This window comes from Aulonocara stuartgranti (assembly GCF_965226115.1).
Source record: "Aulonocara stuartgranti genome assembly, chromosome: 8".
In the NCBI taxonomy this organism is placed as follows: Eukaryota; Metazoa; Chordata; class Actinopteri; order Cichliformes; family Cichlidae; genus Aulonocara; species Aulonocara stuartgranti.
Window position 1 is genome coordinate 12,161,600 of NC_138959.1, and position 24,235 is coordinate 12,185,834.

At 39.3% G+C, this 24,235-nt stretch overlaps 1 protein-coding gene across 10 annotated transcripts in view; it reads left to right on the forward strand.

The window, feature by feature from the left end:
- Nucleotides 1–24,235, forward strand: part of LOC309713520 (calcium-activated potassium channel subunit alpha-1a) — a 101,353-nt gene that overhangs the window by 57,334 nt on the left and 19,784 nt on the right. For 3 of the 10 annotated variants that reach the window (XM_082545199.1, XM_082545201.1, XM_082545203.1), the window contains 14 exons: nt 49–124; nt 949–1,024; nt 1,152–1,322; nt 3,039–3,130; nt 10,625–10,735; nt 10,842–10,947; nt 11,057–11,139; nt 13,376–13,445; nt 13,613–13,768; nt 13,966–14,075; nt 14,494–14,562; nt 15,007–15,093; nt 16,392–16,468; nt 18,711–18,884. In XM_082545199.1, coding sequence (XP_082401325.1) covers nt 49–124; nt 949–1,024; nt 1,152–1,322; nt 3,039–3,130; nt 10,625–10,735; nt 10,842–10,947; nt 11,057–11,139; nt 13,376–13,445; nt 13,613–13,768; nt 13,966–14,075; nt 14,494–14,562; nt 15,007–15,093; nt 16,392–16,468; nt 18,711–18,884 — 1,458 coding nt within the window. Of the gene's footprint in view, nt 1–48; nt 125–948; nt 1,025–1,151; nt 1,323–3,038; nt 3,131–3,215; nt 3,308–10,624; nt 10,736–10,841; nt 10,948–11,056; nt 11,140–13,375; nt 13,446–13,612; nt 13,769–13,965; nt 14,076–14,493; nt 14,563–15,006; nt 15,094–16,391; nt 16,469–18,710; nt 18,885–21,079; nt 21,113–24,235 lie in introns of all 10 variants that reach the window. The other 7 variants (XM_082545202.1, XM_082545206.1, XM_082545208.1 and 4 more) reach the window with 5 other exon arrangements.

Here is a 24,235-nt window from a genome sequence, read left to right on the forward strand (position 1 = left end):
GATGCCTGACTTGTTGCTAATCAGTGTTTTATGTTTATTTTCTCACAGGTTTGAGGTTTTTAAGGGCCTTAAGATTGATACAGTTCTCAGAAATTTTACAGTTTTTGAATATACTAAAGACAAGGTAAGTTTATTGATGCTTTTTCTTCTTTTTTGTTCATACAGCTGACAGTTTGTTTTTCATCTGCCTTTTGCTTCACGCGAAGAAAGAATGTAGTTTTATTTTGACAGCAAAATAAACACAAGGTTTCATTTGGCAAACGCTGACATCAAGTGTATTTGTGTGTTGTGCACACTGAACTATATCACCGTACCATATCATGCAGTCGTGAACAAAAGAGATTGCTGCTGTGCCCCTTCTGCTTAGAATTAAAGAGTTTTGCACAGATGTCACGTCAGAAAGAGCTTTGAGTATATCGACATGCTTTAGAATAATCCTCTCACTTGACAGAACAGACAAAGAAGTGGATAGAAGTCAAACAGGGACAGCACTGCAATAACATATACACTGCAATACTTAATAAATCCTGATTATAGTATGCATTAAAGATAACAGACTCTTTTATAATGCATTTGTTTACACTGACATTAGGCTTAACTTTCAGCTGTATATGATGAAAATATCCTGGAGCCTGCTTGGATTTTTTTTATTTTTATTTTTGCAAAGCCATATGTAACAAGAATAGCATGGCTAACCACAACACAAGAAAAAGTACAAGCTATAAATTCAAGTAGGAGCTACAGTTTTAAGAGCTTAAATCTCCCATGTTGCATATTCTAATAGTTCAGGTTGAACCTTAATTCTGATTTCACTCTCAGACTTATAATGTGTTTTAAAGCATAGACTGAATTTTTGTGTGAGCTAGGGCTTCCAGTTTGGCTTCTTATCCCGGTGTAACAGCTACAGTTAATACTTCATCTTCTGTTGTCTGGCTCTTTCTAACATAGCAACTCGATTAAGCTGGTGAACCTGTGTTCAATCTTCATAAGCACATGGCTAACTGCAGCAGGGTTCATTCATTTGGTAAGTTAGGTGAAAATGTGGTGGTGCTGTGTAGCAACTGGATGCCTATTATCAGTAATTATTTACTGCTTCATCAAAGACCTGTGTGTTTCCGTGGTCGTTGTGTAAATTCTGACCTTTGTTCCAGGTGGAAAACTCAGGGGATCCTTGGGAAAACTTCCAAAATTCCCAGGCACTTTCCTACTGGGAATGTGTCTACTTACTCATGGTTACAATGTCCACTGTTGGCTATGGAGACGTGTATGCAAAAACCACCCTGGGCCGCCTGTTTATGGTCTTCTTCATCCTTGGTGGTTTGGTAAAAATCCCTCTCATTACTTATTCCCGCTTAAAATCCTCCATCACATAAATGCTGGGACTTAAGTCGAGACGCCCGCTTCACCCGTTGTTCACATTGAAGTGTATTTGTGGCTCACCACTTCACCACAGTATGTTGCATGTCATGTACTGTATGAGTTGTCCACAGTGTTGCAGCATTGATTTTGGTATAATGCTGAAGTTTTGATTTAAATGACATGTAGAATATTTGAGAATTTTTGCATCTGTTATTAACTGTAAAGGTACTACGGTTTCAGGTGGCTCCACCCTCCTGCCTTCCCTCCCTCTTTCCAACAAACACAGTGAGATAGAGTTGATTCATGACAGCCCAGCTTTATATGGATGTAGCAACATTGCTGTCCTCTTTCAGAATAGTCTGGCAGAAAATATCCCGTCGGGGATTTAACACAGACCCGAATTACCTGATAAAGAAAATAGGCAATGACGATTTAGAGGGCACAGTTAACCGGATTATAAAGTATTATTCAGCGTGGACATACAGTACTTTGATATGATCAAATACCTGGATTTAACTGAGGTAAGATTGAGGTATATTAAAGCGACTTTTCAGTCATCTAAATCTGAAATGTTTTCGTTTTGCTCAATACTATGCAAAAAAACCATAATAAAGGTTAATAATAATCTACCGTTAAACTTAAAAGGCATGCTAGGGGGCTCATGTGACTATATAGCTTCTCTGGTGAAGATTTTTAAAAAAAAAATATTTCAGTTTTCATTCACCTGCACAGTGGCCTGTAAAATCACCAGTGTGAAACAGACATCAAGCCAATTGCAGACCTTCAAAGGGTGTAATCAGGCCCACTTTTCCCTTCGATTGCATTTTGTTTTGTGCTACACGTCATTAAGAATGAGAGTGGTTATCTATACTGTTAGTTAAATTAGAGCCAGGTCTTAATCGACATTGTGTAGTTTGCCCACTGGAGGGCACTGTGCAGCTTTATTTCTCTATTATTGTAGGGCAATGAAAAGCAGAGGTATAAATGATGAATTGATTTGTAATTAATTTGAAGGGTCAGAACAACAAAATACAAAATATATTTTATGCTGATAGATTTTTCTAAGCTTGAAGGGGAAAGGCTGAGGTGTTTTCTTAAAAACACTGTAAAAAGAAAAACAAATTTTATACTTAGGCTAATTTCTTGGATCTGTTGTAAGCTGGCACGTCTGCCTCCTCCACGCAGGAATATTCAGGTGGTTGGGCAGTGGCGTGCAGCCATAAGTTGTTTGCCATCCATTGAGCTGTGCTACTGAAATCAACCCGACGTGTGTTTGTTGGGCGAAACATGGCACATAAGGTTTTTTCTTAATTTTTCTAATTTTTCTTTTTCTTCAACATGTCGCTCATCTGCTTTCATTTTTCTCCTTTATTCTTTCAGTATTTGAAAATATTAGCCTTTAAACTGGATTCCATTGTCATACTTTTTCTCTATTGTGAATGTAACTGTGACATAACTTCAGCTTACATTCACATGATTTTCTTCAGTCAATTTGAATAATTACACGTTTCTTTTTCTCTTTCACCGTTTTCCTGTTAACACATTAAAAAAAACCTACTCCAGCGCGTAGCGCTCCTCTTTCAGACTTCACAGATTTCTCTAAAGTTAAAATAGAGGACCTGCTCTTCTTTGCTTGTCTTTTTTTTAGTCTCTTCTTCTGTCTCCTATCTTCTCCTTAGGCCATGTTTGCAAGCTACGTCCCTGAAATCATAGAGTTAATAGGAAACCGCAAGAAATATGGTGGTTCCTATAGTGCGGTTAATGGGAGAAAGTAAGTATTCAAGGAGGCTCTACTGCCTCCGCCGCAGTAGAACCTTCTCTGCATGCCCTTTTCTTTTTCTTTTCCATGCATGTAGGCCATGTTTGCTCGCTACGTGCCAGAAATTGCTGCTCTCATCCTTAATCGGAAGAAATATGGAGGGAGTTATAACTCGACCAGAGGCAGAAAGTAAGTCAAACAAATAAATAAAATAGAAAACAAACAGACAGACAGACAAAACAGCAGATTTGTAATGGTGTGGTTTTGTGTGACTCAAGTGGCCCTCTCATAAAGAGGTGACATGATTATGATTTGAATTGTAATGATCTCAATGAGCATTAAAGTCACACTGTGACTGAAGAACTTGGCCATGATAAATGTGTATTTATTTCTGCTGCTTTTAGATGTGTACAAGCTGTCATTGCTGGAGGTTTTTTTTTATTTTGAATAAATGAATGTCTGGTTTTACGCTGGAAAAAAAAATCTCCATTTAAGCAAGTGATTGTCTGTTACGGAGTCCTAAAAGTCATTTTCATAAAATAAGTGACCTGTTTTCAGTAAGTATTTACAGTTATTGTAAAAAGAATGCCCTTTGTCAGTTCTAAGTTTTTAAATACAGGCGATAAAAAAAGGTCCTGAAACTAAGTAAATGTATTACACCATACCAAGTTGCAGAAGCAGTGTGTGAAAAACTCGGTACACTTCTACAGCTTCCATTGGAATTACAAGGTTGCTGATGATCACAAGAACTTCATTAACGGTCAAAAGTGTGAGGCAGAAGTTTTGGCAGTTTGCTGGTCTGGCCCGTTCAGGCGTGGGTAAACACAACGCCAAGAGATCAGCAATGAGAGAGAGAGGAGTTGTTGGTGCCCAACAGTCTGGGGAGGGTTATAAAGCACCTGCTAACAATTTGAAGTCCATTATTCTGCAGTGAGGATGAAGGGGAAACATCCAAGACAGCTGCCAATCTATGAAGGAGGGAACATCCCAGCAAATTCACCCCCAAGTCACACTGTGCGATGCTCAAAATACAAAAAACAAACAGAAGAGCTACTTCTCAGACTCTACAGGCCTTAGTTATCATGGCGAATGTTAAAGTGTGTGATAGTACTATTAGAAAAAGACTTGCATGGCTTCCCTTCTCTCTAAAAAGATTGTGGACGCAAGGCTTGGGTTTGCAAAGTTGCATCTGAACAAACTGCAAGTCTTCTATCGTTTGGACAGAGAGGACCAAAGTGGCCACAATGCACAGCACCACAACTCGCTCCAACTGTCCAGCAAAGGTGGTGGAGGAGTGATGATTTTAGGCATGAACCTGGACACATTGCAGCCTTTGAGTCAGCTATGAACTCCTGTATACCAAAGTTATCTAGAGTCAAATGTAAGGGTATAAATACATAATGGCATGGTGTTATATGTCACTGTGTCATCCCAGGTTGTATTGGCCTAACTTTAAAACATGTTAAGGGCTAAATATTATTTTTGTTATGCCCTGATATGTAATTCTTTAGAATTGACAGAGGGTGTACTTTCTTTTTGCCTTGACTGTATAATAAAAGGACTTTATAATAATAATGATTTGGTAAAGATTTTCCAAATTTTTTTTTTTTAGAAAATATGACTTTAGGAACTCAAATAACAGCCACAAATATCTTGAAAAGGCAGATATTTTTCAGTGTAATCATATCGATGTACTGTTGTCATGCTTAATAGTGGCATTTGTAGGATTCTCTCACTGTGTTATAAACTGTGATTATCCTGTTGGGAATTGTTTCATTGTAACAAAAATGGGGAGAGGCTGTGCAGACTCCATACCAATGACTCAAAAGGTCACGTAGCTTAGCGATCCCTTTTATGGATTGAAGTGTAAATTGCGTCATCGTGGTTCAATACAGTACAGCAGCAATATAACTTCAAAAAAAAGAAAAAAAAAGTAATAATGTAATGTTAATAAGTAGCAGTATCTATGTCAAACTCATCAAGTTCTGGTTACCCCACAACTATAGTCAGTTGAGCCATTTTAATAATATTCAAATAATATGTTTATTCAAAGTTTTAATACATACTTATGTATTTAAAGTAAAATGCAATAGTGTGATGGGTTAAGACTCCGTTATGTGTAAAGTTTATCCCCTAATTCTTGTCTGTCTTGTAGAACATCTAAACTCAAGCATCAACATTTTACATAGAAAAATTCTTAAATGCATAAAAACATTCAGATGGCCCCGCCCCTTCCTGAGCCTGGTTCTGCCGGAGGTTTCTTCCTGTTAAAAGGGAGTTTTTCCTTCCCACTGTCGCCAAAGTGCTTGCTCATAGGGGGTCATATGTGTTGTTTTTTTTCCTCTGCATGTATTATTGTAGGGTCTACCTTACAATATAAAGCGCCTTGAGGCGACTGTTGTTGTGATTTGGCGCTATATAAATAAAATTGAATTGAATTGACATTAACTTAATTTTTGCTTTTTAACTTTTAGTTTATGTAAAAGAGGAAAGAATTAATTTTAAATATTATTTTTTATGTTAAGAAGTGAAAGACTGTAATGAAAATGGTTACTACCAGTTTTTGATACCTCAAACAGTGATCTGGACGGCTGTAGCCAATCAGAAGTTCATGTTTTCCATAGCTAGGTTAAATAGTGATTAATAAATCAGCCTCAGCCTCCCTGGGAAAGTCTATGCCAAGGTGCTGGAAAGGAGAGTTCGTCCGTTAGTCGAACCTCGGATACAGGAGGAACAATGCGGTTTTCGTCCTGGTCGCGGAACACTGGACCAGCTCTTTATCCTCTCCAGGATACTTGAGGGTGCATGGGAGTTTGCCCAACCAGTCTACATGTGTTTTGTGGACTTGGAGAAGGCATTCGACCGTGTCCCTCGGGGTGTCCTGTGCGAGGTGTTGCGGGAATATGGGGTGTCTGGCCCATTGCTATGGGCCATTCGATCCCTATATAACCGTTGCAAGAGCTTGGTTCGCATTGCCGGCAATAAGTCGGACTCGTTCCCGGTGGGTGATGGGCTCCGCCAGGGCTGCCCTTTGTCTCCGGTTCTGTTCATAATTTTTATGGACAGGATTTCTAGGCGCAGCCAAGTGGCGGAGGGCTTTCGCTTTGGTGGCCTCAGAATCTCATCTCTGATTTTTGCAGATGATGTGGTTCTGTTGGCTTCATCGGGTGAGGGCCTCCAGCTCGCACTGGAACGGTTCACAGCCGAGTGTGAAGCAGCAGGAATGAGGATCAGCACCTCCAAATCTGAGGCCATGGTTCTCAGCCGGAAAAGGGTGGAGTGCCCACTCCGGGTCGGGGATGAGTTCCTGCCCCAAGTGGAGGAGTTCAAGTATCTCGGGGTCTTGTTCGCGAGTGATGGGAGAAGGGAGCCGGAGATCGACAGACGGATTGGGGCTGCAGCTGCAGTAATGCGGACGCTGCACCGGTCCGTCGTGATGAAGAGGGAGCTGAGTGTAAAAGCGAAGCTCTCAATTTACCGGTCGATCTACGTCCCTACCCTCACCTATGGCCACGAGCTGTGGGTAGTGACCGAAAGAACGAGATCGCGGATACAAGCGGCAGAAATGAGCTTCCTCCGAAGGGTGGCTGGCCTCTCCCTTAGAGATAGGGTGAGAAGTTCGGCCATCCGGGAGGGACTCAGAGTAGAGCTGCTGCTGCTCCACATCGAAAGGAGCCAGCTGAGGTGGTTCGGGCATCTGACAAGGATGCCCCCTGGGCGCCTCCTGGGTGAGGTGTTCCAGGCATGTCCCACTGGGAGGAGGCCCCGGGGCAGACCCAGGACACGCTGGAGAGATTATATCTCTCGGCTGGCCTGGGAACGCCTTGGTATTCCCCCGGATAAGCTGGAGGAGGTGGCTGGGGAGAGGGAGGTCTGGGCCTCTTTGCTTAGGCTGCTGCCCCCGCGACCCGGCCCCGGATAAAGCGGATGAAGATGGATGGATGGAAATCACTATTTTCATCTATTTTCTAAGTTATGCTTTACTTTGAGTAATGTTGCTTAACTAGATTGATATGACTAAAGGTTTTACTGGTATTGTTATGCACAGACTCTCCTCCCCAATACAAATAGTTACTTACATTAGAGGTTGCTAGGGAACAGACTAACTAATATGGTTGCAACCCAGTTAAAAGGAACATTAAAATGTTTTTATTTCTGAACAAAACAGTGGGAACAATTTCCTTCTTTCCAGATTTCACAGTTTTGTCATGATTGATCATTTTACTGTGAGAAAATCCTGGTTATTTTTGATGTAATTAGGCTGCTTACTGTTAGTGTGTGTGCGCCAAATGTGTGTTTGTTAATCAAGTGTTTCCATTATTCTCTCTTTTTTTTTTACATTTTGTTCACCCATCCTCTCCTTCATCACTCAAACTCCAATTCATGTCAGACAAACAGTCTTAATAAGATAAAACGAGAAAAACAAATTACATTGGAGCTAACTTAACATAATACAGAAAGACCAATATGGATGTCAAGGACACACAGTGAGAAATAATTATGATTTTTAAAAGTTCTATCATTATATAATAACATACAGTAATAATATAATTCGGTTGAAGGACAGACATTTAGGCATCAATGAGTAATTCTGAGAAAATCATATACTTTAGCTCACCTGCATTTTCAGCACTGAAGAAAATGCTAAAGTCATACATTTTGTCGTGTACCATTGCTTCATGCTTCATAGTGATTTTTGCTAAGATCAGTTTTTGTATGCCTGGAAACACTTTGATTGCCCTGCTCCACTTGTGATGTTTCCATGCTTTGCTATTTCAACAGTCTTGGCCTTAATCTTCAGTCTGACCTACACCCTGAAGGCGAAGTTTAAAAGATATGCTTTGGCAGTTTGGGGAATATTCTTATTAGCTTTCTTGCCTCAAGTTAAAAGAGAACTCTTACATTCATTTCTTGTCCCATGTTTTTTATTATTGGACATGATTCATAGTTCAAATTCTCATTTATGTGGCATTGGTTATTGGTGCAGCTCCGCAGTTGATTTGTTAGCTAAAATAGACTGTTTTAGCTCTGTGTTCACAGCTAGAGCTTTGTGCCCAAGATGACCATATTAAAGATCTCTCAATGACTTCATGCAGAATGAAAAGTAAAAAAAAAAAAAAACACTGTGTGAAATATTTGTAATAGTCTGAAAAACTGAGCTTTTGTGTCACATATTACACATACCGGTATGCTGACCTTTGAAACTTTGCCCACCTTTATCATCAGCATCCAACTTTGCAACAATATGACAAATAACTAGGAAAAGCTTAATAAGTCTCCTTTAAATAAATAAAAACATACAGTGCTTTTGTTTTTTGTCTTAAATATGAAGCTACCCAGGTTGCAAGAAGTATCTGGGCCTATTCTGTGAGAGGTCAAGTAGTTTGTGGTGTGCATGAGGCACCCACTGTGTGGCACTCCAGTTTTGCTAATATGATCTGGCCTTGAGTAAGCAGTAGGGCAGCTCATTCCTTTTTCCACTTTGGCCCTGTGTGGATGAGGAAATCCTCATCCAATATAAAGGCCATACACACTTTCAGTCTTATTGCACAGTGGTGTGGAGGGTCCACCACATTAAGTGAAGTTCCAAAACAGCTAGCCTTACATGGCAGTGGGTTATAAAGCCTTCCAGCACTAAGTTTGAATTGATGCAGCTGCACCACGTTTCTTAAGCTGTAGCACCTGTTTGTGCTACAGAGAGGAAATGCCAAAAACAAAACACATTTCCTGATGGTTACTTCAGAAGGACTGCCTCAAGAATAAAGTAAACAAAATAGTTTTCATAAACAAACTAAAAAAATAAAATACATGAAAAAGGATAAATTTATACTTAATAACAATAAATGTAAATGTTCTTACATAGCCAGAAAACCAAGTTATACTTCTGAATTCATAGCCTGCACTTCTGCAGCAGTTTTTATTGTTGCGCTATTGCTTATAATACCAACAAATATGAAAAGAATGAAGACAAGTGAGAGCAACTCGGAAAATGCGTTACTGTCTGAGTGCAGTGGAGATGGAGCCGATGTGCTTTCCAGCAAGTGATACATGGAGGGCGTGGTGCAGTCCATCAGTCCATCTGACAGCAGTATAAATCAGTGCAGTTCCTGTTTCCAAAGGAGAAAGTTTCGGGCACCCCGAGGCTCACCGCTGTGTTTCTGTTCTCCTCCTAATTAAGAGAGGTCGGATTTGAACGGAGCCAAGTACCCCGTGCTTTATTGAAAACCCTGAGCTCTTGTCCTTGCCCACAAAATTCTACATTTGAGCTTGTTTTTTGTTATTTTTTATTAAAACAGAGAATGCTATTGTGTACCACTAACTAATAATACTACGTATTGAATTAAAGAACACAAAATCAAGGCGTCAATTACCAGAATTAAAAACAAATGATGTTATTGCAGCTCAAAAATACACGCAAGTACACAATGCCTTCTGAAAAAAACAAACGAACAAAAAGCTACAGCCAGTATGAATTTGTTTAATTAATTAATACATTTTTTTAAGCAGTTTGAGAGGTGCTGATTTCTTCAACTCAAACTAGAGCCAGGGCTGCTGGTTTCCCCAGCTAAGGAGAAGGCAAGCAAATTGTATGATGGCATATTTCTTTTGATATGAAAGTAAATAAGCGTATTCTCCAAAATGCCAAACTACTCCTTCAACACCTTTTTAGCCATAAGATCTAGCCTAAAGACAGGGAGATTCTGCTAGATGCCTCAGAGTTTAAAGTCGTGGTTTCTGGTAGCATGCTTTTGGTACGATTTGAAAGAAACCAGACTTGGTTTGGGAAGTTTTCTTAAACCAAGTATATGCTTCTTGTGCTTTTTTCATTTTTAATTTAAAATCGCAGTTTATAAATTGAGAAGAAAAAGTATCACATCATGCTTATTTTGCATTTATTAAAAATTTTTAAAAATATTTTTCTTATTATTGTGGTGATTTTAAAAGCTCGGTAAAATTGTCGGCATCATTGCTTTTTTTGTTTCTTACGGGAAAGTATGTGTTTTTCTTTGAGTTACTTATTGTTACTCTAGATTATTAGAAAATAAGTGATACTGATGCGTATTTTGTACTTTAAGAACCACTGCAGTATTTCCAGCTGTGACTGTTATTGCAAATCGGTGCAAAAGACAAAATAATTTACACAGAATAATTTAATTAATAAAGATATTTTAAGCACAGATGGAAAAAAAATCTGAACTGGGTTCTTTATATAAAGGGTTTATGATATGTAGGGATCGACATAGACTGTGCGCTCATTTCATAATCTTCCTCTAAGTAAACTGATCCTTTATAATCTGATACTGAAATCCAGAGAGCTCTCTGGATTTCATCCCTCCTCTATCGTAGTTTTTATCACAGATTCTAAATCACTGACCTAAATGTCCGTTACAGGCCCCTCGTCTCACATTTACCTTTTGATTTCAGCTCAAAGATGAAGATGGAAAAGATGAAAGATGTGTGCTTTTGTTCTGAGTTTCCTCATGGTTCTGCACTTCCTTTCTCTAGGCACATCGTGGTTTGTGGTCACATAACACTTGAAAGTGTATCCAACTTTCTAAAAGACTTCCTACACAAGGACAGGGATGATGTCAATGTAGAAATTGTTTTTCTCCATAAGTAAGTACAAAACGTTGTGCAAATGTCATTGTTTAAGAGGAAAAAACTAAACTTTAGGAGATTAGAGAGTTCTCTGATTTAAGAGTGTTTGTTTTTTGTCTCTCAGTATTTCCCCTAATCTTGAGCTGGAAGCCTTGTTCAAGCGCCACTTCACCCAGGTAGAGTTTTACCAAGGATCTGTCCTAAATCCACACGACCTGGCCAGAGTCAAGGTACCTGACTGTCAATACTTCTTCCTCTGTAATACTGTTGGTTATCGTCTGACTGAATACTTGATGTGATTGTTCATTTTTGTCTTTGCAATTTGCAATTTTGTTTTAGATTGAATCAGCTGACGCCTGCTTGATCTTAGCCAACAAATACTGCGCTGACCCCGATGCCGAGGATGCATCCAACATCATGAGGTACTGCATAACCAAATCATGATTTATGTTTTCCTGCTTGCATTGTTTATTCAATTTGTTTTATGAACAATCACATTCAGCTGGATTCTGAGAGAAAAAGACATTTTCGGAGTGGATTGAGTCGTAGTTTTGGATGTGGAAACTGCACTTATTTTTATGGGTTTAAGGGATTATCAAGTGGATAATATATGAGAGTACAACATATTTTAAAAGTGATGGGAACAGTCTGTTTTAGGGCAAGGCAGATAAAATTTGGTTAATAAAATTGTATTATTAATAGCTCTGTTCGATAATGAAGTCTGAGGATTGGAGGTTTTCCACTGAAGATTAAATTGCTCAGCTATAAAAAGTCGGAGAGTCATTATGTGACATTTCTTTTCCATCTAAAAGGGTTAAGACGTTTAAAATGTGCTGCAGAAATCATCACAGCTTGATTCTAATCTAAACACTGTGTGATTAATACATAATCATTATAGTAGAGCTGTCTTGTCTGTCTGTGCATCTCTCCCATATGTTCTCCTGGACATGAAATTTATTCATTTGTCACAAATGTCCACTAGGACTCAAAGGAAATGATTTGTATTTTGTGGTCAAACAGTCAAAGGTCCCCTTCTCCTTGAACTCTATGGTGACCACTCCGTGTATTAAAATGATGTCTCGTGCCGGACCATGTTTTGGGCACGCAACATTGCTGAATGTAGACGCAACCAAGTGAAGCAACCCCAGATCATAACACTGTCCCCACAGGCGTGTACGGTAGGCATACAGAAGGTGTTGGCAGAAGGACCCAAATGCAGGACTCGATGTGGCTCTTAATAAATAACAAAAATAACTTTTATTTAAGTGGAGTAAGGAAAGTCCATCAAAAATCCAGAACAGAGAATAAACGAATCCAAAAATTCACTGAAAGAATTCTACTGAAAGAAAACAGGAAGACCTAAAACATAGACTTAACAGCAAGAAACAAAAGGACACAGTGACAGTGGGATGATATGACACTTAAGGAATTAAATATAAACTATAACGAGAAACAGAAACTAGATTAAAAGGTATTAAAGATAAAACTAAACTGAGAATCTAGTCATAAAGAAAACAACCAGATATTATGTGCTACTCAAAGGAAAACAACAATGAAAAGAACTCGAAACACAATAAATATATGAATCCAAATATTAATGCAAAAGCTCCAAATTCAAAAGGCAAAAAAACCCTAGGACACTAGGCATGTTGGGATCACCCCAACACAACTTTTGCCACCTCTCTTCTTTCTCTGATGGGCTGATCATCCTGGAACATGGTAAATGACCTTTTTCCATTGCTCCAGCGTCCAACAATCATCCTCACTGATTGTTTTTTAAAGGCTACTCAGCTGTTTAGTCCCAATGTCTCTGAGAGAATTCTCTTCACTTTGCTATTTTCACTATTAAACATACTCGTGAGATTTACTGTTGTTTTCTTACCATTTGATTTCACCAGATGTTTGTTTCCCTTATCAAATTCAAGTAGATAAAGTTTTGGGTTTCTTTTGTTTTCCAACCACATTTCTTCCTTAACGATGATGGTATATTTGATAATGCACTGGACCGTTCTTAACCCACATTTAGTTAGGCTAATAATGCGGTTTAGGAAAAGAGAAACTACTCACAACTGTGGTTAAATAACTTGCTGCCAGCCAAAAACGGACTTTTTTGTGTGCTTGGGCAGAGTATGACTGCACACAAATGTCTAAGAGTGACATTTTATATCCAAAGGTTTAAAGGTCAACTTCCCTATGACTTCAAAAAAAACCCTCTTGCCGTTATCCAGTGAGAGATTCTGTATGTACATCTCATTTGGTTGAATAGTAATTTGAAATTGTTGACAATGGTACTTTTTCCAGGTTGATTTATTTATTTTTTGGTAGAAGTTGTAGGTTTGTAAATTCGGAGAACAGGCTGAACTGGTAATAGTCAAATTGACATCAGTTCTTCCCAGACAGAGAGAAAGTCAGCATTTTGTAGCTGGATCTAGGAATATGTTACTATGCAACTCTCTTGTTCTATTTTCTTGAGCCTTTAGTTTAAAATATTAAACTATAAAATAAAATGCAAACTTAAAATTGTTAAAAGCATACAGTCGACTACGATACTTAATTTCTATAAAAAGAGAGTGAATCAGATTTTTTTTAAAAAAATCTGTGTAACTTTTGAAAGCGCTGCCGATATTCTTATATTGCTTTCTTTTTGTCCTTTATCAGAGTAATATCTATCAAGAACTACCACCCAAAGATCAGGATAATCACTCAAATGTTGCAGTACCACAATAAGGTTTGTATTAATCAACTATAAAGCCTGCTGGAGTCACTTAGTTACTCCGTTATAGTTAGTTACGTTTCAGTATATGTTGAAAAGATCTCATCACTGAATCATTTGTCTGTCTTAGTTTCTAACAGCATGCACCTTGTAGCCTGACTTCCTTTTCCTCTTCCCCTCAGGCCCACCTTTTGAACATCCCAAGCTGGAACTGGAAGGAGGGAGATGACGCCATTTGCCTTGCAGAACTCAAGCTCGGATTCATCGCCCAGAGCTGCCTGGCTCAGGGCCTCTCGACCATGCTGGCCAACCTTTTCTCCATGAGGTCCTTCATCAAGGTAGCTGCAACTAACACTGATCCATCTGTGCTCACTGGATTAAGTTCAAAAATAAAGTTGGCCAAGAAACAAAGTCTGAATAGATAATAATGGTTATCCCAGATGAGGCCCGTATGCAGCATCTGGTGAGCGGGTGGTGATGATCTTAAACTTGCACCTTTTTATATTTTTGTATAACCTTCTTTATTTTGTTGTAGATTGAGGAGGATACATGGCAGAAGTATTACCTTGAAGGAGTAGCCAATGAAATGTACACAGAGTACCTGTCCAGTGCCTTTGTGGGTCTGTCCTTCCCAGTAATTTGCGAGTACGTAAAACTAAAACATTTGATTTTACCCCCTTTTTTTGGTACTTTGTCATTCCTGGATGCAAGTAATTTAGATGTTTAAACTGCAGTCATTAGAATTTAAAGATCCAAAGATAATTGTTATGTAAGTATTTATTAACCAGGCTTCTGGAGATGGTAGGTTAAATTAGTTATAGAGAGGAAGCACATGGCGTTCACATAAGGGCTCCATACTTTATAGGCTGTCAAATCCCATATTTATTCCATATTAAAATATTTGAAAGTGTAAACCTAAATCTAAGTGTAAATAATTTAGGGATAAACAGGTTCTCATCCTCTAAAAAGAAAAAAAGAAAGTGGCACCCTAAGCTAAGAAGATTTCAAACTAAAAGTACTTAGTGTGCCTCAGGTCTAATTATATTGTTATTCCCCCTTACAGACTCTGCTATGTGAAGCTAAAGCTGCTGCTGATAGCTATAGAGTACAAGTCTGATCAAGGGGAAAGCAGGTAAGTCGGGGCATTAAAATTCATGCATGCAAAAACTTTAATACGCAGGTGTCAGTATTTGCTTTCAGCTACTGTGAATCAGCTTCCCTGTTTGACTGCAAACACAAGTGCTTTACACAATGTGTCTAAATTGATGTCTAAATGGGTTTATTCACAGACATCACAGGGCTCTCCGATAACATCGTGACAAATTAGTGGGGAAGGTGGCAGTTGGTTTCTTTGAGCACAGCAGAAGCTTTGTTTTAGTAGTTTCTCTAACACGCTGATGCTCATTTATACTCTTTGAAGTGCTATCTGCTTTCATCAACTTAATTAAATAAACAGGGGCTATCCTGCCAAATGAGTTGTGAAAACTAATCCCAGACGCAGTGATTAGTGCAAAGCCTTGCAAATTCTGTGATATAACTTTCTGCTTTGACATCTTTGGTCTACAAATCCTCACAGCACCCTGATAAACCCTGGAAACCACGTGAAAATGCAGGAGGGGACCTTGGGTTTCTTTATTGCCAGCGATGCCAAAGAAGTAAAGAGGTAATGAATGAGACCTGAGATTCAATCGTTTGATTAAATTCCAGTCTTGTTTCTGCAATAGTGCCTTTGTTGGTCTGCATGTCATACGGTTTCTGTATCTTGAGCTATTACATGTAGGAAAATTGCAAACGCTTGTTTTGTTAGTATTACCTCCATGTTGCCAGAGCTTACAAATATACTCATTCACTTTATTAGGAACGCCTTTCTAGTACCAGGTTAGACCCTGTTTTGCCTTCAGAATTCTTCATGGCATAGACTCAACAGGGGACTGGAAACATTCCTCAGAGATTTTGGCCCATGTTGACATGATAGCATCACACAGTTGTTGCAGATTTCTTGGTCACACGTCCATGATGAAATCGTAAGGCAACTTGAGTAGATTGAACTCATTGTCTTGTTCAAGAAAGCAGTTTGAGATGGTTTGAGCTTCTAATGGCTGCTAGATGCACCTTTGCTGTCACCTTCCAGCTTGAAGGAGTCTGGCCACTCTGATATCGGACATCAACAAGGCATTTTCTCTCAGAGAACTGCCATACAGCTTTTTAGACCATTCTCTGTAAACCCTAGACTGTGGGAAAATCCCAGTAGGACAGTAAATCCATCCATCTGGGACCAACACCAAGATTCAAAGTCACATTCTTTCCCATTTCTTATGCTCAGTTTGAACTTTAGCAGGGCCAACCATGTCTTCAGGCCTGCATGCAGTTGCTGATTAGATATGTGCATTAAGGAGAAATTGAACAGGTGCACCTAACAAATCGGCCAGTAAGTGTATATTGGCTTTTGTGTTTGCTCTTAGAAAAAATGCCATATTTTGCATGTTTAATTGACCAGACTGAAGTGATTTATCAGCAGTTCAGGGATCCTTGAGTTGCACTGCTGAGGCCAAAGAGGAATGTTGGCTGTTAGCTTGTATCTGCTCATTGCTTGGACAAAGATAACATTCAAAGACAGATTAAAGGTACATATGGTCGAGGTTGGATGGTGATGTTACCTGCCAGAGGGGATCAGAAGATTTATGAGGGCACAGAATGAGACAAACTGCAGCGCCCTTATGAAATATCAAAGCTTAATTTAAAACTGGTCCTGAACTTCTCATAGAGCTGCACACTCTTTGCTCAACTTTTGGCACATTAAACATTGACAAATGCATTGGATGCTTCATTAATTTTTTGTTAATAAACTGATTGCACACAAATTAAAATGACTTGTTGCAGATGTTGTGCAGCCATAGTAAAGACAAAATATGTGTAAACAATTTATTGAGCACTCATGCTGTTCTTGATTTTCTTCCGCAGGGCACTGTTTTATTGTAAGGCCTGCCACGATGACATAACTGATCCCAAAAGGATAAAGAAATGTGGATGCAAGAAATGTAAGTGTGATTGCATGCAAACACAAGATCTAAGTTAGATTGATCCCATTATTTTTTTGCTCAGATGAAACTGAAATATAATGAGTTAGCATTCGAGTAGCTGGGTGACAGCGTATTTACATGACCTACTATACATAGCCATTTGTCCCAACCACTTATTTCTTACATTAATTATTCCTTGAAATGAAGCCTTGTAAGTTGTGCATGTAGAAAGATCAGATTTCTTTCTGCAGCCAAAACAAACTGAAGCACTCCAGTTTCCCCATGTAGAACTACATGTTTGGATCTCTGTATGAGATGAATACCTGCTCTCATTTAAGGGTCAGTTCCCCCAAATTACATGAAAAAATGCTTTCCAACTTTCTCATCATGCAAATAGTTTTGGTTTTTCCATGCTGAGGTTTCAGATATCCTTCAAAATGTATGTTTTTTGGATGGATTTGGATGAACTGATTCCTTCAGAGTGTTTCAGATTGACGTCTCTTCTAACAGACACACTCTTACATAGTGTTTATAGCATGCTATCTTTTCCATGTGATTCCCAGCTCTTATAAATACACATAGTAGACCTCTTAGTTCAGTCTAAATGTGCATTTTGTTTGTTTTCTGTATAGTAGCTGTGTTCACTGTTGATAACTTTGTGATGTTAACAGGCATTCAGAGAGACTGTTAACACCACAGGTACCTGGACGGATCACGTGTTTCTAAAACCTTATAAACATCGCGTGCTACATGTTCTTCTGCTTGGATAAACCACAGTTTGTCTCTAGTATTAAAGCTAACACCTAACATTGACATGTGATGTATTCTTTTCCTGCTGCTTGGGAACTTGGCACACATTTCTTTAAAAATCTGCTTAATAGTGATATATTGTGAGTAATGTGGATTTGTTTCCCCTTCAAAAACACAGCGTGCTAGTGTACCTCAGATTAAAGTGACCTGTTTGAATGTACTCTAAATGTTGCATGTACAATGGTTGATGCTGCCTGGATCTCTTGTTGTTGTCATGTGCACGTTGTTTTTTGTTCGTTCTTTTGATAGAATTTTATAGCTTTCAAAAGAAATTAGCAACAGTATAGATTTTGCAAAAAAATTCCAGAGCAGAAGTAGATTTTTTTTTTTTTGCTCACACGTAAACACTGCAGCTTTCATGCCTACTTGAGTTAGTAATTCACCACATCACCACCAGATGGCCCTGCTGCCCTTTATTAAGCACAAGACCCCTGCACAAAGACCACAGTGAGAAACAGACTGGGATGAAGACTGGAAAACCTTTATCCTTATTACTCCTTACCACTTTTTTATATTATGGGAAAAAATTGGCATCCATACTAAAGTGACGTAATCCGCAGAGATGTGTGCATATCTTTTAGGAGAAATATTTCAGGAAAAAATAGCAAATCTGTCATGGAATATGGATCATCTAACTTATGTGTGCTTTTATGCACTATAAACGCTTTCAAGTGTTTTTTTTTTTTTCTTTTTGTCTTTTCTGAAGGCACTTGCAGGTTTTTGTAGAAGTGATACTGTTTTTGTAAAATACCAGCACCTTTAGTCTTTTGTTTAGGAGATTTCTGTCATCTCCTGTTCTTAATAAGCATTAGTAACAAATGTAAATATTTAAGAGCTGTAAAATGAAATATTATTGTCCTTATATTTCATATGACTCAGTGGCTCTAAGAGAAGAATCCAGATCCATGACACATAGCCAAGGTTTCTGCAAAAAAAAAAGCTATAAATCATCAAATTGTGCATATATAAATGTTTTATTTATTCCAATTAAACATGCATTATGTGTCTTTAACTTCCACTTATGTTATCCTTGGGCCAAGATTGGCCTTTGTAAGACCAAATTTTCCATTTGATGTTCATGCTTGGCTCATTAGCAAGTTAATTAGTGAACATAGAAAAACATTTCATCACATAGTAAAGTGACACTAAGCCCAAACAAGCTAAATCTGTGTTAGCATTATTAGGATTTTGTTGGGTAAAAGTCTCCAAAAAGTCTGAAAAGGTTAAAGAAACCATATTTGAGGTCACGTGGTCATGTTCACGTGAGGGGAAAGGGTGTCGGTTTACAGGATGCCAATACTAGTGTAAGCGGCACAACAAAGGTTAATCTTGTACATCCCAGCAGCAGCCGTCCTCCATGCCCTGTTCTTCCTCTATCCCCTCTTCCCTCAGAATGACCCTCAACATTAACCTGCTCTTCCTCTCCTCCCATATGAACCCTTGACTGTAGCCAAGAAGCCTGCCTACAAGAAAATGAAACTGGCATGTTGTTTTGATTGCGGTCGCTCAGAGCGGGACTGCTCTTGCATGCCGGTTAATGTGCGTTGTAACATGGACTCCCCTCGACGGGACATCCCACTCTCTGCTGTCTCTGTTAATGATTGCTCAGCCACTTTACGTGCCTGTAAGTTGTCGCCATGACATGTGCTCTTCAGTGTTGTAACATGCACCGTGTGTCTTTACTTCTGTGTGCTTTCAAATTTAAGCACCCATGTTGTCACCGTCACAGATGCTTTGGTGTTTTAGCTTTCTGATTTTTGGTGCTCTTCTCTGTCTGTTGCTACGTTTTGCAGTGAAGCATGCTGGTCTATTGTTTTGCTGGTGTTTTGTCAAGAGAACGTGAATTCAAATTGAAACGTAGTTTAAAATTAGATTGACAGTCACTAATGCAAACCTTTTGCTGTGTACAGCAGTATTTGTTTCCCTCCAGTGACCTCATAAATATATTAGAAAAAAGTCAAAGCCATGAACAATGTACAGCTGTGCATCCCTGCAAAAAATCTCACAATACACAGTTACTGTGCATTTTCCCAAATAATTATTCTGATAGGACTGTCTAAATCTTACAATGATGTCACTGGAGACATAACATAACATTAAAAAAAATAATATCAAATAATATCTCACCACTGTACCCTGGAGAAATGGGTGAACAGGATAGGATTTGAGGTATTTGTAAATGTAGACGTCTCCGACGATTAATTTTTCTTTTCTTTTTTTAGTAAATAATGCTCTTGAGAGCACCTGAGGGGATATTGTGATGATGACTATTACAGTACATATTGAGGTTAACATATGGGTTTTATTAAATTATAATCAACAGCTTGAACAGGAACTGGGGGAAAAATCTGCAAAGCAGACAAAGTTATTGGTTGTTTTTGCTGATTTGTGATTAAATTGAGAACACAAAGCAGTAGAGTTGGAATATAAGAGGAATAAAAGACGGTAGAAGAGTGCTGGATCATATTGGAGTTTAACAAGCGGACTTTAACAGAATTGAACTGCATATGAATTCCTAATTCAAGTGTGATTTCCCTTTTTAAGCCAGGGGGGTATGTTAAATCGTACTGATGTGTCGCAGGAGGCACGAAGAATGTGTCTGAGGTTGCAGAGCATTGATACAATTTGCTGGAAAACATTGCAGACTGTCATAAATTTTTAGTGAATGACTCTTGATCAAAAACCATTCGTATAGCTGAACACGTCTGGGCGTTTTTACCCCTCAGTGTGTCTCCCAGGGTTGTGTGCTGTGAGCGTGGCCTGGCTAGAAAAGCTCGAGCAAGAGCTCCAGAGTTGCTGTCGACACGGTGCGGGAGATGCGTGGAGCGAGGCCTTATGCGGCCTGACGTGGAAATTATGTTTGCATTTTCATTTTTGGAGTGCTACCGGTTGTCATGAAACTCAGCCTGACAGTTTCTAACCACCAGGCAGCCGAGTGCCCCCGCCCCTCTCCTTTTCTCTCGTTGTGGGACAGATGCTAGCCTGTTAGTCCTGTGACTCTGCTCGCGCCCTCCGATTGCAGGCGACAGATGCCAGGACCAGCACAGTCCCTGTTTGAACATTGCTGTCACTGTCCTGCCTTAAGCTCAATGCGTGACCTTTAATGTAAGCAAGGGGTTGAAATAAGTTACTAATGAGCATGTGTGGGACTCACCGAACGTTACACACATCTGTGCAGGTTGTCTCAGGCATGGGTAGGCAAAAATAAGACAGTAACGCTTCTTAAGTTTTGTGCGCTGGTGAGTTTATTGTAGGTGTTTTTGATTGAACATGTCAAGCTGAAAATATATGATATATAAAAACCTGCTTCTCACTTGAGTATTCACTTAATGCTGCTAAACTTACATTTAGCCTTCACTGGAGGGTAAATATGAGCAGCTATAATAACTGATACTAAATAACTGCTAATAATAAATAATTATCAGTCACACAAACGTGGTAATATTTCAGTCTTAAATTCTTAATGGGAGTAAAGAAGCTTTTCATCTAAACTTAAAGGTAGCCAAGATATCTGGTCCTCTTTTGACTTGAAAATAGCCAAATCACTGCTTAGAGTGACACCGTAGATATTTAGCAGATGACTACAAACATAGAGCGAGCTACTCTTAAATTACTGCCCACATCTCTGAAAATCAGATTTCTAACCGACCTGTTTTACTTCTCATTGCTTTGTCCGTGTTGTCTCCACGGCCTCAATTTTTTTTAAGTGCCTTCAAGAGAAATCCCTCAGCTTTCCGTTCACAGTCGTCACTTATAATTTGCTCTCATTACAACCTGTTCTTCTCTGTAACCTCTCATCCGTCTCTGCATTTTTCTCAGCTAAAAATAGCTATAATGGATATATCAAATCAAGTAAGTTTTGATTTCCATTCTCTCTTTCTCTCGACTCACTTGTGTCTAACCCCTCCATTTGTGCATTGTCAGCTATTAATATTTGAGCTGTCCCTGACCTGCTGTATTTCACTGTCCAGTCTATCATCATCATCCATGACTGTGTGTCTTATGCATAGCATTAGGAAACAGTTTTGAGTTGATTCTTTGTGTTAGGTATGAGTTAGGGCTCAGCAGCACACTCATGGCATCTTCACCATGACTGTGGATAAACCAAGTCTGGACAAAATCACTTAAAAACATTCAAATTAAATGTATGCAAGAAAAGCATTTCAGCCTCGCATAATTGAGTAAAACATATTAAAATGCAAAAAGCCGATCTTAAACTCTCTCAGCTCTCGTCCAACACATACAGGAGTGTGAAACTAGTGGGTAGTCCACTTTAACAGGATCTGTGATAGGCAGCAAATCTGCCACATTGCATTGTCCTGGAGAAGTGCTGTGCATGTTTGACGTGGGGCAGATGAATAGTGGAGGTCTGGAGCAGGAAGGATAATCTGCTAGACAGCTGACTGTTGAAATAATCATCTCTCTTCTCCGGTTTTAGCTCCCAGACATTTTTGAACTAAGGAAAACACAGCTCTTCTGTCTCTTTTTATCTTTACCAGCCTCACCGCTATTATATCGCTAGTATTAAAATGTATATCGAATTCATTCCTCCCTCCTTCATCAGGCATAAACTGCATGTAGCAGCTAGTGGCTGCTGATTCACACTGTCACCTCCTTGTTCTGGTAGCATAACAATTGCTAAAACACCTGAAAGCATATTTATTAATTCATGTTTATTATAAATATCAAAGTAAACGCCAAATCCAGCTTTTCATTGGTGGCTACAGGAAGTGGTTAAGTGGTGTTAAATAAAAATGAGCTTTTTTTTAAATTATTCAGCCATTAGCATTCTTGTGCCAGAAAGAATTACCCCCCTAAACCAGTGACTGTCCTTTAATTATGATAAGAGTCACAAGATGTTTTATTAACATACACACTGCTGGTCTTACGGAAGTCAGTTTAAATCAAATCCTACCTTGTGTTTAGCTTCAAGAATTAAAGGATTAGTTTGCTAAAATCATAAAGAAAGTGCCATATTCTGCTTTCTCATTTAGATAACTTTAGCTTTTTTTTCCTATCATGGTTCTCACGGCATTAAAATAAGATTAGAAAAACGCCAGCTATGTTTCTACAGCATCCACTACGAGCTGTTTCTATTCTTCGGTATGGTATGAAGATTATCCCAGACCACGGTAATATCATTTGTCAGTTTGTTTTTCAGTGTTTCTTAGCATCACAAATGAAATTTTATTCCCTAGTTTTGCACTGTCTCTTCAAACCTTCTGCAAATACTACCCAAAGAGACAGATATCCAAAGAATTAAGAGGGGAACTGTGTTTTCTGTGATTTGAGTGAACTAACACCTGAAGAAAAAAAACATAAGTATTGTATAGCTGCTGACTTTGACTCCTCTTCATTTAGCAGTAAACAACAGTCCCTTAATCCAGCCTTATCGGTACAAGTCAGCTAAACTGAACCACACCTCAGCCAGTGAGGTCTGTAAGGGGCCCCGTAGCGGAGTTGCTGCTTTATCGGTCCGTTTGGTAAACAACCGCAAGGGAAGCCTGCTGCCCCCCGCTGAGCCCTCTGCTCTGAGACTGAGCTTCGTGGGCTCCGAGGACTCAGGCCAGGTAGGCCGCCCGCCAGGGGTGACAGAAGAGGTCAGCCGGCTCCAGCGAGCCCATAGCCTGCCGGTGAAATACAGATACCACCCCGGTCACTCCAGTAACGCCACACTCAGTCAGAGGCAGTGTAAGGGCCACATCCCCCCACATCCCTCTTACCCTCAGCGTGTTTGGCAGGCCTGCACTCAACAACAGCACAACCAAAGCATGTGCTTGCCAGTCTGGAGTGGTTGCATGTGTAGCATTCCTTACTAATGACCCAGTGTGTGCAGCTGTCAGCTGTGAAACATTAAATATTGAACAGGCCGAGCGAGATGTGAAGGGCCAGTGTGTTGGAGCATCCCTCTCGACTGGAAAGCCCCCTCCCTTCTTCAACGTTTTCCATTATGTTGTCAGTCTTCGACATGCTAGCGGTGCTTGAAATCATGTGTTCGTCGGCGGAGGAGCAAGATCTTTGGGACTTTATTAATTTTAATGAAAGCAATTGCAGTTTCTTTGTATAAAAAAGAAAGAAAGACAGAAAAGACTAAAAAGAAAGAAACAGTTCACAGCTTGAACCATCAGTTATAAGGTACCCGAGTGTATTTTCCATGACCTGTAACAATCTTTTCCCAGTGAACAATGGCTGTTAAAGTGCTATTAGTGAAACACTTTTCTTGCTGCTTGTATTTATTTTACCAGCGACTGCCACAGAGTAGAGTTGTTTTCTGCAGCTGCGATATTAGCTTGTAAAAATATTTGCCTGATTACTTTACTCGGGGGTAAAAGTTATAACTCGTTCCCTATGAAGAGCTCAGTGCAGTTTGCTGAAGTGATAAAGACAATGTCCAAAGGGCATCTCAGCTGTACATAAATCACTCTGGCACAAGGACCAACCTAATTGTATAAGCCAAGGGCACCACTCTCAAGACGAACAAAGACCAGAAATCCAGGATTCAACACTGACTCAAAGCACCTTTGCTTGTAGTCTTAGATGCTTAATATTTATAGGTTATTACCTTAATTAAATGAGAACATGAGTGATTAGTGTGAGCAACAGTGATGCGAGTCTAGGTCTATCTGTAGTACAGTAATCTATGATTACGAAATCACAGCCCTCTTAACAGCCCTCAACTTATTTGTGGTGCTACATTATTTGAATGATAAAACTGTTGACAGGTGGATTACAGCAGTTCAATGGATTAGTGCGTATGGTAAATAAAGCTTCCCAGATTAAACTTCAGCAAATGGCATGATGGTTGATAATGGCACTACTGCATGTTTGCATCTCCATATACAACCATGCCAATGATGTGCTAATGTATCCTGTCTGCATTATGCTAACATTGGACTGTTTCCTGCTACCCACTGGTTAAATTGTCCTGTCCCACTCCATCTTGTTCACCCGACCTCTTTCCACTCTGTCCCTGTA